Source organism: Culex pipiens, chromosome 2 (assembly GCF_016801865.2).
Source record: "Culex pipiens pallens isolate TS chromosome 2, TS_CPP_V2, whole genome shotgun sequence".
NCBI classification, from domain to species: domain Eukaryota; kingdom Metazoa; phylum Arthropoda; class Insecta; order Diptera; family Culicidae; genus Culex; species Culex pipiens.
In genome coordinates this window covers 95,061,039-95,074,486 of record NC_068938.1, presented here as the reverse complement: position 1 = coordinate 95,074,486, position 13,448 = coordinate 95,061,039, and the positions used below count along the sequence as shown (strand labels likewise).

The window sequence follows — 13,448 nt, the reverse complement described above, 5'->3', positions numbered from 1 at the left end:
AATTCCATGAAGTTTGATATGTCGCACGATAGGCTTCTACCAAAATAGCAATCTGGCCACTTCCAGGGTATCCGGAACCGGTTCCAGAGTGGCCAGATTTGATCCAAATGGCATGCAACCTGATCCAGAGCGTATGACTCGTATTTTTAGAGATTATTTATAGTTTATTATGCATTAATCCATAGCTAAATCTAATAAAAATTATGAGAGCCGGTTTGCCGGAAAGTTTGTTCCTTTGGAATCGATTCCCAGGAACCAAAGTGGCCAAATTGGGTCCGCATAGCACAGGTGCCTTTCTAGACATCCATACCTTTCATTTGCGTCCAAAAGAACGAAAATCGGTTGCAAAATAGATTTTTGCCAGCTTTTTTAATTCCGGGGTCATATAGACCTCTTAACACCTTTAACGTAAGTTTTTTTGTAGCGCCCTTTCTAGGTGGCGCTGGAGGTTGCTTCCGGTTGCAAAATGTTTATTTTACAAAGTTAGGAAAAGTCAGAAAGTTTCAAGTCTGTAAGTAAGAATGAATAAAAGTTACAGCACATTTTATAAGCCGTCTGGGTCATATAGACCCTAACACCTTAGGAAGGTTAAAGTATTTAAAGTATTTAAAGTATTTAAAGTATTTAAAGTATTTAAAGTATTTTAAGTATTTAAAGTATTTAAAGTATTTAAAGTATTTGAAGTATTTAAAGTATTTAAAGTATTTAAGGTATTTTAAGTATTTAAAGTATTTTAAGTATTTTAAGTATTTTAAGTAATTTAGGTATTTTATGTATTTTAAGTTTTTTAAGTTTTTTAAGTATTTTAAGTATTTTAAGTATTTTAAGTATTTTAAGTATTTTAAGTATTTTGAGTATTTTAAGTATTTTAAGTATTTTAAGTATTTTAAGTATTTTAAGTATTTTAAGTATTTTAAGTATTTTAAGTATTTTAAGTATTTGAGGCATTTTAAATATTCGAAGTATATTAAGTATTAATTTAAGTATTTCAAGTATTTTAAGTATTTTAAATATTTAAAATATTTTATATATTTTAAATAGTTTTTTGGAAATCATTTTGGAAATAATAAAAAAAAACTTGTTGAAAGAGTCAAAAAACTAGGTGGACTAACCAGAAGATTCAAGAATACCTTAAAATCTAACTAAAGTAGCCAACAGACTAAAAACAAGCGGCTTTTAAAACTGACACCATTTTTCCAGCTGTTAAACTTTGAGTAAACTAGTAAAATTTACTTATATTTTAGCTACATTCATTAGTTTTAGGAACTGATTTAAAATGTCAAATCTATGTTTTTTTTTAGAATTTTCAACAAAAACAAAAAAAAAATGTTGAAAAATAACTAATATTTTACATTTATCTAATATTTCGTAGCATTCCTAATTTCCGCGTAGGGATTGACATTATATCCGAATTCGTCTCGTTTCTCTTGAAGGGTTTCAAAGTTTGAAACTTTGTTGTAATGTCGTCAGCTGTGTGCTATCTTGTGACAACGACCATTTAGTACTTTTCGAGAAAATCGATTTTTAAAGTTTGATGATAAATATTTTCAAAACTATGAATGGTAGAGCCAAACTTTTTGAAGTAATCGGTTCGTATACTATCGCTTAACAAACGCTCCAAGTTTCAATTAATTTGGTTACACCACTTCAAAGATACAGTAAATTATTTAATCAAAAATCTAAAAAGCACGTGTCACAAGTGTGTTTCGAAAGTAAAATTGTACTACGTGTCACAAGTGTGCACAGAATTTCCATACAAACTAAAATAGACTTAAATCAATAGTTTAACCGACTTAATCAGCATATTTTCAAAAACAAAAGATTGCATTGCCTTCAGAAAATTTGTATCAACATAAATTTGTGAAAAACAAGAAAAATTTTCCATATTTTCCAACAACATGTATGACGTGTCACAAGTGTGCACGATCATTTTGATGATAAATTGGTCTATGTCACAAGTGTGTATTGCGATATCCGGGAAACGGAAGCGAGTTTCCAAAATCGGGTTAAAGCATCTTGTAGTGTTTGTTAAGTATAGCAAAACGTCATCATTAACTCATGTTCGACCAAAATGGTCTATGTCACAAGATAGCACACAGCTGACGATGTTGTAAAATTACCGTTTTGAAACCCATCACAATTCTCAATGAAAAATAACACTCAAGATCGCCGATGGCCTGAAGCGATAAGCATCCGATGTCCAAGCAGTCCGACCTTAGAAAAGAGTCGATTCTATCCCGTTGATACGACAACCATACTAGAAGAACAATGGCGCGAGCAACTCTATGGGGACTCCTCTATCGCGTTGCGATCTCCGAAGAAACATAGAGAGAGAGTTCAACCGCTCCAGACAGAATCATAAATTTCCGACCCCGCGGCGGGTCCCGTTTTGAAAAGGTGTTGAAATTTAATAACTTCTCCGCGTTGTGGTTTACCAAACCAGGAAGCGAATTCTAAGGGACCATCCATTACCGCCGCATTAGATAATGTGTCATGTGAGCGGTTGTCCCACGTGGCGCAATCCGCCACCATCGGGAGTGGGGAAATTTACGACGCGACCTGCAGGATGATTGATTTCGCAATTGTTCTAGCGGGAATCGCGCCGCCGCCAATTTGTGCTTCTCCGGTATCGTACACTGGCGGGAAACTACATAAATCACCACGGGGGAAGTTCGTCGGTGGTCCAGATATGACAACGCGCGCTTCTGCTTCTGCTTACCTGTACACCGTTCCTCGCCGTCCCCTTCGAAGCCTGACTTGCATTTGCACACAAAGTGCGCCGGAAGGTTGCAGCATTCCGCGTTATCGACGCATCGCGCGGCGATCGCTGGATCTTGACACTCGTCAATATCTGTTGGGAGAGAGAAAAAGAAAAGCGATAAGCAAACGGTTTAAATTTTTTTAGATTTATTGGGTAGGAGGAGATTGAAAATTTGCGCAACCAACGAGCAGCTTTTGTCCGACAATTCAAGGTGTGATAAATTTGAAAGGGGTTTATTTCGCTGTCCAAGAAAGTGGCGCACACCGATCAGATCCATCCAAGCGCGCGGTTGAGCAATCGCGAGGAATGAATGGACACTTTTTTATATTTGTAAGAGTAAATCGGCTTTCATTGGACCTGTCAAAGCCATTGCAGTCTATGATTTGTCGATGAACAGTGCGATTGAAAGCGCCGGTTCGGTAGCAGTTGGGTGGGTCCAACGGTATTGATAACATGAATTGTTCCATAAGCTTTATACGATTCAACTTAAGGTTGAAAGGTCTTTTCAAGAAGTGGTGCAGCTAGAGCTAAAGAGATCGCCCTACTTGCTCTTCGTTGTAAGGTAGTAAAAAAAGCGCCAGGGAATGGGAATTTTGGTTTGTATACTATATTAAGAATTCTGGTAAAAATAAATCTTAGAAAATGGGTGAGGGAGAAATCAACATATCAAGATATAAAATTTCACACGTAATACTATAACTTTAGTTATGGAATAAAAATTGTTGTCACTTGCAGGTCACATTCGACGTCAAGCAATATTTCAGACGTTCTGGTACACGGAGAAAAAAGAGTTCCCAAAATCGTGAACAAGCGTTCATGAAAATGGGAACCACGAAAAAAGTGTTCAAATCCCATGGTACGATTTTGAAAAACGTACCATGGCATTTGAACACTTTGTTTGTGGTTCCCATTTTCATGAACGCTTGTTCACGATTTTTGGAAATCTTTTTTCTCCGTGTAATCCTGTCAGAGTCGTATCCCTTGATTGTGTACAGATAATCTACAAAAAAAAAATCAGATTAACTGATGGAAGTGAAACTTCCCAATTCACTACCGTTCCTTCCTCTTCCCACAAACTTCAAAGCCAACGCGCGCGCTCCATTGAGAGTGAAATGGGCTGCCGGCAAGTCTCCGAAAAACGGCAAGCGACGAACCCCCCAATTTGCATACCCAACTCTCACTCATCTCCCACCCCAGATTGCCATCGCCCAGGTCACTTTCACTTCCCAGCAGAAACAGTGCAGCAGTAGTGATCCAAATTAGAAAGCATAAACCAGAACGAATCGCGCGCGAAAATGGCGCGTGGAGGTGTGACCGCGTGTCAGAGCAGAAGCTTCAGCAATCAACCTAATTTTCCGGCGGCAAGTATGACCCACTAATCCGAGACGACGCAACCCTGACCTGGATAACGCGCGCGAGCAGCAGAAAAAAAAACAAAACCGGCCCCGGGGGAACCAACAACTCCAACTCCACCTTCACTTCTATTCATGCGAGGGGGAAAACACACTTGAAGAGCTCCAGAAAGACTAAGAAATTAGATCAACATCACGTCGTGGGTTGCTTCGGGGGGCCGGTTTTAATCTACCAGCGCGCTCGCTTCCAGGCCAAAACTCGCTCTCTTCCGTTACAATTACGTAAAACAAGCTCTCGGGAACAACCCGGGGATCAAGGCAAGCAAAAAACAGCGACAGACTTTTATGTTTAAACAACTCGCTGGAAAACAAACTGTTTATGGCGTTTGATAATCATCTCGAGCGCGAGTTCTCCAGGGTCCTCGGGCGGCGCCGAACCAGGTCGCAAAACGGTCCCGCAGGGGCCGTTTAGCACGTAGGCGGATTATGAGATGCTCACATGTGACTACAAAACAAGACCTGGGTCGCGAAGACAAAAAGCCTCTCCATCATCGAGCTGCGCAAAGATTGTACGGGCGCACGCGGGACAAATGGGATTTATATGTAAATTCCTGCCTCCCTACCCCCCATTTAGCGATGGGGATCCGATGATAAACGTGCCAGGGTCATCCGCGCGGAGTTGCTCCAGTTTGCTGAGGTTGACCCAGAAAAAAACCCGCGCGCGCACGCTCTCACTAAAGTGGATCGAAAAGTGCAACACTTTTCACAAGGAAGTACAATGGGCCGGCAGCAGCAGCGCCCTCTTCATCAAGTGAAGTGTGATGACCGTGCAAGATTCTCCACGTGGTACGGCACACACGTTCTGACCCCGCGCGGACGGAGGGAAAAAGTGACCCTTTTCTCACCTACCCCTTTTTGTGTAGACTTTTGAGACACATCGCACGGAGCTAATTTCAGGTTAACAAGCTGTCGCTCAATTATGTTGAAGCAGGAAACCAATCAATAGCAAACAGCTCGTGGCGGTTTGTTGGGACTACACTCGCGGGTAATTAATATTAACGAGTGTCATCCAGCGCACGGTGTCGGGGTGGAATGGATGACCCGGGTATTAACCCGGTGCTGCTGTACACGAATAGGTGTTTCCGCAAGGTGCCTAATTGGACGACGAATTCATTAGCACTTTTTAAGCATGAAATCATTAGTGTGGAGCCGGAAGAGGAGTCTCGAACGTGCATACTAAATATTTTAAGTATTGAAAAAGGAAAAAAAAAACACTTTCTCTGTAAATTCCCGAATTTAGAACCGAACAAAATTTGAGAACTCAACAAAACTACTTTATAATAAGCTTGAACTCACTTCGATAAACTTAATTTTGCACAATGAAAAGTTGTGTAAATTTGGAAGATTAAGTATTACCTCTTATATGATGTAGTTTTACCTCAATTTAGACTGAAAAACTGACATTTCAACAGAAAAGTGATAAAATTACACATTTTTTTCTAACATAAAAGATGTACCCCTTCCCAAATTCAATATCATCATGATTTTTTTTACTTTGTGGGCGAACTTCAAATATTTGAAGATAGAATACTCAAATATCAAACAATTCATTCAAGAATGAGTACGTTTTTTTGTTATTAATGATCAAAACTTGCACAAGTCGTTACTCTTTAACGTTTTATCTCTCAGAAAATAGTTTTCCCCTGAAAAAAATATTACATTTTTAGTTTTAATTAAACACAAAACAAATAATTAAAAAGTTCAGCTAATGGACCAAGTGCTGCAGAGATCATCAAAATATAGACTATTTCTCAAAAGGCGATTACTAAGACACTGTTGTTTACATTTCCAATATTTTTCAATAGCACATAGCTTTCGTGTGAAATTATCAGAAACTTCAACATATTTTTTCAAGCAAGGGTCTTGATTGCTCCAAAAAGACTCAGTCACTCGCGAGCACAAATCTAGTGTGATGAATAACTCTCTGATGTATTCCTACCATTTGTCACTTCCACACCAATCGCTACTGAACACTCTCTCTTTGCTCTCCCTCTCTCTCCAATCGGGTAGCTCAGCGAATGGTTCAGAGAGACCGATTTCGTTGAGTCGCTCGAAGCTGACTGACAATAGTTTGCGATCTGCTTTGCTTTGATCATTTAAGAAATTGCTTAAAATCAATGATCTCAATAATATATTGCAATTTTGTTGTTTACACAACTTCAAAGACACATTTGGCAGCAATTTCCACCATGCCAAATTCTAATTGACGGCAAACTGTTGTAGTGCAGGCCAAGTGAGCGCCGCGCTAGTATTTTTTTAGGCTCTCTCCTCTCTGAGCATATTCGTGTGTGACTCGGGTTGGCGGACGGGATAGGAAAAGGAATTCAAGAAGGATTTGTTCTGCTTAGTGAAACGATTGAGCAAGCCACTGGCAGCCAGCGTGTCGTGTTCGCTCGCGAATGGTTGTGCGTTCCAGTCGGCAAAGATTTGTTCGGTGATGAGTCAGTGATTTCTGACCTTTGAAATGATAATCAGGACCTTTGTTTTCAAGTCTGAAATTATCAAGAATGGGTTCTGGGTTTCGAAAATCGCCAAAATAGACCTTAGGTTTGCTAAAACTTCGGTAGCCTCAAAACATATATTTAAATATAAAAAGTGTTATGCAACATAATGCTGAGATATTTGGTAAAATTGGCCAATGTGTTTAAAAAATAATTTTAGCTAAAAGATTTTCTTGAAAAATTTGAGCAGATCATTTTTCAAAGTATATTATAAAGACGAGAAGATAACTCTACTAAAAATTAAATGACAGAATAAACCTCTTGCGCGTAAATCTCCACGAAATTGTGTTCATTCGTTCATTGAAACAGTTCATCCCATTGAGAGGCTTATTTTATCTCATAACCATCGAACCGTGGCTTTAAAAGTCTTGACCCATCGATACCCAAGCCTAAAGTTGGTGAAAAAAAAGTTCACAAAAATGACTTTTTGATATCTTCTATATCTAAAAAAAATTTCGACGGTTTTGTTCGAACGCGAATCAGTTCAAAACGGAGCGTCGGATCGAGGTGCTCTTTTTTGCGTTGGGTTCGTAAAAGTCCAAGGAAGGTTCTTACGCCAAAAAGTGACAACTTTGGCCACTCTGGAACTGATTCCGGAAAATCTGCAGATTGTATGGAAAAAGTTACGTAAAATAAAATGTTGATCACAGGAGGCTGAATAAGCAAACAAGCTAAAAACGTCAACAAACCAAAAAATTACAAAACGAAGTTTGTCGGGCAAGGCTTGTAGGTTATAACAGGTTATAACTGTTCAGGATCAAGTTTTACACTTTTACTGCTTTTGTTAAATTTCCAATGAAAATCTCACATTTGATGAATGGATTTGGATGGAAGAAGCGTACCCTGGAGACAAAACCGAAAAAATCCGATTTTGCTCATATTTGGGTCAAAGTCCTAAAATAGTTCAAGAAAAAATATTGGTCTTGCGGAGCGAGGTTTTGAAAGAAATTCCACAAACTAGACACCATAGTTCTTACCTTTCTTTTGTAAGGAATGTAAAACACTTTTATCATTGTTGACTTGGAAAATAAATTTCTAGATTTAAAGAATGGAAAATAGCCTTGTTTTGATGCCGAAGGAATTTCACAATTGCATATTGATATACGGGACGTGGTGTAGGGGTAAGCGTGGTTGCCTCTCACCCAGTCGGCCTGGGTTTGATCCCAGAAGGTCCCGGTGGCAAATTTTGAGACGAGATTTGTCTGATCACGCCTTCCGTCGGACAGGGAAGTAAATGTTGGTCCCGGTCTAACCTAAAGGTTAGGTCGTTAGCTCAGTCCAGGTGTAGGAGTCGTCTCTCTGGGTCCTGCCTCGGTGGAGTCGCTGGTAGGCAGTTGGACTCACAATCCAAAGGTCGTTAGTTCGAATCCCGAGGTTGATGGAAGCTTACTGCCCCTGATCGCATAAATGTCCCATATGCATTTTCATCGATTTAGAGTTATTGATGCAGTTTGGTTCAAAATCGTGTGCTCTTTCAAAAGAGCCTATAAAATCCAGTACTTTGTTCTAGAAATCAGGAGAAAATCCAGTTTTTTCGCGAAAACTTAACACGTAGCCTTATGTATGGGACAAACTTCAAATGCGTTTTTCTCAGCTTGCTGTTTTTGCATATGGGACATTTATGCGAACATGGGCAGCTTAGGTGTTGAAAGAGGTTTGCAATTGCCTCAACAATCAAGCCTTCGGACACCTAGTTTCGAGTAGAAATCTCGCAATCGAGAACGCCAAGGCAATGCTGTAATAATTTGATTTTTGATACTGATATACGAAATTTGAACGAAAATCATTCCTATCGATTCAAAGGCCTACAAATCCACGTTCTATCCACTCCAACAAGTTTTTTTTTGCGATTCTATGATACCATGCTAACATTTGGGACTGAGGAATCTTATTGCAATAAAATGATCCTTAGCTTAACAGAAGTAATCAAATAAATTTTGCTGCTCCCTTAAAACCAATTGATTAGATCGCATTTCTCAGCCCATTACTTGAGTGCACCCTTCTAATCTCGGCATACATCAAGCTTAATGGTATCTAATCGGCCATGAACTTAAATCACCCGCCGATCAGCGGAACGTCGCGTTGCTCACGTAATACGAGAAAGCCCATTTCGCGCTGAAAGGGCGCGAGCCCGCACAATCCCCGCTTACAAATGATCTAATCGGTAGCCGGCCGGCCGCACAACTATTCCGGGCCCAATTTGTAGCCATTCTAAGACCTGCAATCGATGAAGATACCGCGGGCGCGCGCTCGCGCAAATCGGATTGTCAATTTTCGCTCGCCACAGGCGTATATGATAAATCCATCGGTTGTGCATATCTGCTGTGGCGCGATGCCCCGCTGTGAGCGAGGGGGAACCCTTGGAGAGCGATTCCCGGTTGGTCGGAATGTGCAAATGTGTGCATCCGCCAGCGCAACCGAAGAAGCAGCTTGGTGGCGGCAGCCGCAGCAGGTGATTTATCTCTCAGCAATTTGTGCCGCGCAAATTCTCCGCTGGGCATGTGGCTGGTTGAGGCCAGGATTTTCAAATATTTATAGATTCCCTGCGTAGCGATAGCGACCTCATTACCAGCGTCCACCCCTTTCTAGAGTCGGTTCGGTCAGCAGATTTACGGGCCGTGCCCAATCGGTAATGTGCGTTGATGTGTGTGTTTCCCACCAGGAATGTCCATCGCGATGAACTCCCGTGTCCGCGCGGGGTTGTCCAAAGGTCAACACGATCTGCATATGTAGCGTACAAACACACTCACGTGACGCAGATTTTGCCCCCGAACGTGCGGGAATGATTTGCGAGAACATGCCAACTTCAGCTCACTGATCGGTCCACCGCGATCAACACGACTCCCCCCGTCGTACAAGCCAAGAAGCTGCTGGGAGCTAATTTTTATTGCCACAACCCCGCACCCCACGAGATTCGGCCGCACTGATTGTTGCGCGAGTTGTGTAGCGAACATCCAGGACCGCCCCGTGCAGAAGCACGCGGTAGGGGTGATCCAATTCGATAAGGATACATCTCCGTCACGACCTGCCCAACCCCGAGGAACCCCATATGGATCACGGAAACAGCGCGCCGGGTAAAGTGAGAACAAATCTACGCCCCCCTTCGCTGTTGTGTGTGTGCGGAGACTCGACACAGAGGGAACACGTGAGCCGTACGGCAGCAGCGTTGACACCGAAGACATGTGCAGGTCGTCAGTGCGATCTCGGCGAGGAGGAACAAGTTGGAGGAAGACAGATGGATGTGAGTGGCGTATACGATTATATCACCACTTCTGGGGTTGTTCGGTGGATGTGTAGTACTGGGCGTGAATCTGATTTAGTTGTAGAGTGACGGCTTAGGAGGTAGCGACCGAGAATTTCAATTTGTTGGACACCTAGGTATGCATTTGAGTTGGTTTGGTATATTCACGGAATTCCTTGTTTAACTAAGATTAGAGTCGGAGTGAAATTCGTAGTCAACAAATCTTGCGAAGTCGGTATCGTTAAAAAGTTACCCGACTCCTCAGTCCTGAGGAAGTTTCCGAAGATCAACCGACCGAACCAGACTCTACAATGTTGCAATCTTTGCCGCCCCGATCTACAAACCGCCAAACCCAGTTTCCTACTCGCCAGTTTAGTGTCATAATTAATGACCACGCGGGACCAAAAACTAGTCCCGGACTACCGGTTGTCCCAGCGACGACCTCGTTGTGCGAATCCCTGCGGCCTAGTTCTACCAACAACCCGTCGGTGATTAATATTCCCCAAGACTACAAAGTCTCGCACCACCACCCTGGGGCGGGCGTTGGGACAGGACCGTGTCAAAGCACGTGACGCACTCGTTCCATGGAACAGTTACTCTAATCCCGACGACGTGGAGGAGAAATATTTACTACCACGCGATCCCTCAATGGACGCGCTGATTACCCGGGCCATAAATCCATACCGCCGACGTGATGGAGATACAGAATTATAAACTGATAGAACAATCCTAGCGCTACGCTGGTCATCGGCGCTACCGCGCCGCTGTGATCTCCCAAGAATATGGAGTTGACTTGATTTTTATAGGTTATGTTTACGTCTGCTCCTTCGTCCGGCTCCGCCGCTGACTCCAATCTGGAACGCGGCGCGCTGAAATGAGAGTGCGTCCAAGATTTACGATCCCGGCGTGGAATGCTAATACCGTTGCATCACGTTCGGAACCAGCGATGTAATCACCGGGTTCCCGCGGGAGTCCCGCGGGTGTGGTGAAAGGCAAATCATAGGTCTGTCACTGCGGACCGAATCGCGCCGCGCAATACCGGCTTCCGCGTTCGGGATAACGGTTGATCCCAATTAAAATACCTCTCATGTCACTTGGCGATCACGGCCGGGATCCGGTGGCCGCGATGACATGCACCGAAGAGGTGCGCTACCGGCCTGCACGGAACATGCAAAAGATCGATCGGATTCCACACGGGGAGGAGGAGAAAGAGGTTCTCGAGCGTAGCGACCGATCTAGTCATAAAGTTGTACCTCGGTGCATTGCCCTTCTGCCACGGTTTCTTCCCGCGCGCAGTTGGTACAGTCATTATCGACTGCTCCCAGAGGGTACTGGATGGAACTGAGCAGCGCGTACAACCAGCGATCGTAATTTTGAGGTTAAGGGCGCATCAGAAGATGACGAAGCTAGAAAAAAGGCATTCTATTATGCATTCTTCATGGCCAGTGCGCGGACGCAAAAGTCGTGTTCAGAACCAGGAACTCATTGTTCCATAGAGTACTTTCCCCCACTTTCCGGGATCCTCTTCCCTGGTTCCTCTTCACGAAGATGGGAATCGAATCGAGTATAAAAACAGAGTACATGAACTCTCTCGTGAGGAAGCGCGGGAAAAACAGTGCCCGCGATGCGGAAGAGGTGAATAATTTTCTCCGGTTTGTTTTGATTCCGTGGTTTTTCACCCCGTGTGTACACATGTGCCCTTTTTTCTGCTCTGTGTTGTTCTTCGAACATGTGTGTTAAAAAGCGGAGGCAAATGTACTCTCCCAAGCTCCGTTACCTGCGCGCTGAAGGTTGAACTTCAAGTGGTCGCAGGTCATGGTGTAGCAGGGGTGCTGAAGATAGTTGAGTCGGTAATTTCGCTTCTTTGGATTTGGAGAATTCAGCTGTTAATGTTCAACCCTGCGGAAATTACTGTTTGTTTACATACAAGGTTACGCCCTTTTTTAACTGTCAAAAATTGATCACTGTTACTATTTTTCTACTACAGACTTTGTTGTGATAAATTGGCTGATGCACGAAATGATTTGTTTACCTTTTTTCGGCACCCTCAAAAAAAAAAAAAAAAAAAGCAAAGCAAAGCAATCCACTTTAACGACCCCCGGGTCTTTTGTGAGCTCTGTTGCAAGTTTCTGCTCATTTCTAGGCGTCCGAAGGTTATGTGTGGTGAGTCACCCATAGCCTCTTTTACACAAATGGACCGACTTTTTACTTCCCCATCCGATAGAAGTCGGATCTCTCCCGGAAAAGATCCGGCAGCAATTTTGTATGGTTTGACGTTTGCGGAGGGTGCCGAAAAAAGGTAAACAAATCACTTCGTGCATCAGCCAATTTATCACAACAAGTTTGGTTATGTTCTGCTTCGTAAAGACAATGTGGTCAATGATTTGGTAGATCTTAGACAGTTCGATGCTAACGGATTATTTCAAGGAAATCTACCGCGGATCTACCGTAATCACTTTAACAATGCGGCTTAAGGTTTACCATGTAAACAGTGCATGCGAGCTGTCAAATGACGTTATGTTATTTTGCTATTGTTTTTTTTTGCAAGCAGTAACATAACCAAACTTTTCGGTACCCTCATCAAACGTCAAATCAGTACAAGTTGCAGCCAGATCTTTTTTCGGATCTTTTTAAAATCTCAAGATTTGATAGATTGTAGTGTATTTCATCAACAAAACAATACAAGACAGGTCGATTACCTCCGTTGGACACCCCAGGCCAAGTAGCATAAGATGGATTGGTACCATTACTTACACTCCTTGAAGTATACCCGTCAAATATCAGTGACAGAAGCCACCACTTTATGACCCTTTGATTTACAACGCGGACCCTTCGCCGCCCATATTTACCAACAATAAGCAAATAAAGGTTAGAAACCGAAATGCCAACCAAACGGTAATCGAGCCCCGGACAGCCATCATCCATCATTATCGTAAAAAAAAAACAATAATGAGGGGGTAATCCGGGCTGGAAGGGACGTCGGGCCATAAAACCTCAACGGAAGCCCCCAACCTGTCGTCGATGATCGAAACAGGGGAAATCCCGAAAAAAGAATAAACAAAAACGACCCATTCAAATGTTAATGCGGCGTGATCGCGTGATGACCCGAACGGTCATCGCCGATAAGCTCCAAGTTCGACAGGTTCGGTTCTGGGTGTGAGGATGGTAATCAAGTTGTACCCAGGCGAAGTGTGACAACGGAACCCGTTACCGAAAAGAACGATAAATCTTCTTGGGAAGTTGTGTCCGACACGCACAAGTCATAAACCATTAACGGTGCGAGATTCGTCTTTATCGTAAACGGGTCATCTTGGGATCTTTGAGTCCTGTCTTGAGCGGTAGTCCTCACTAGCCGGGTGGGCAAATCGCGAATCTCCAACGACTACCGCTCGATGGTAATCGATTGTGAATTTGAAAGTCTTTCCTCCGGTGGTCGCAAATCGCTCAACTCAAGCAGTCAATTCCGGACGCTTTGACAAATGATAAATTAAAGAGGTTCTGCCGGGACCCCCGGCCGGGTGGGACAATTGTGT

General features: G+C 42.8%; 1 protein-coding gene across 1 annotated transcript in view; it reads right to left on the bottom strand.

The window, feature by feature from the left end:
• Positions 1-13,448, bottom strand: part of LOC120425843 (uncharacterized) — a 187,938-nt gene that overhangs the window by 78,401 nt on the left and 96,089 nt on the right. Inside the window, exon 6 of the mRNA XM_052706942.1 lies at positions 2,720-2,851. Within this exon, the coding sequence (XP_052562902.1) occupies positions 2,720-2,851 (132 nt within the window). The remainder of the gene's footprint in view (positions 1-2,719; positions 2,852-13,448) is intronic.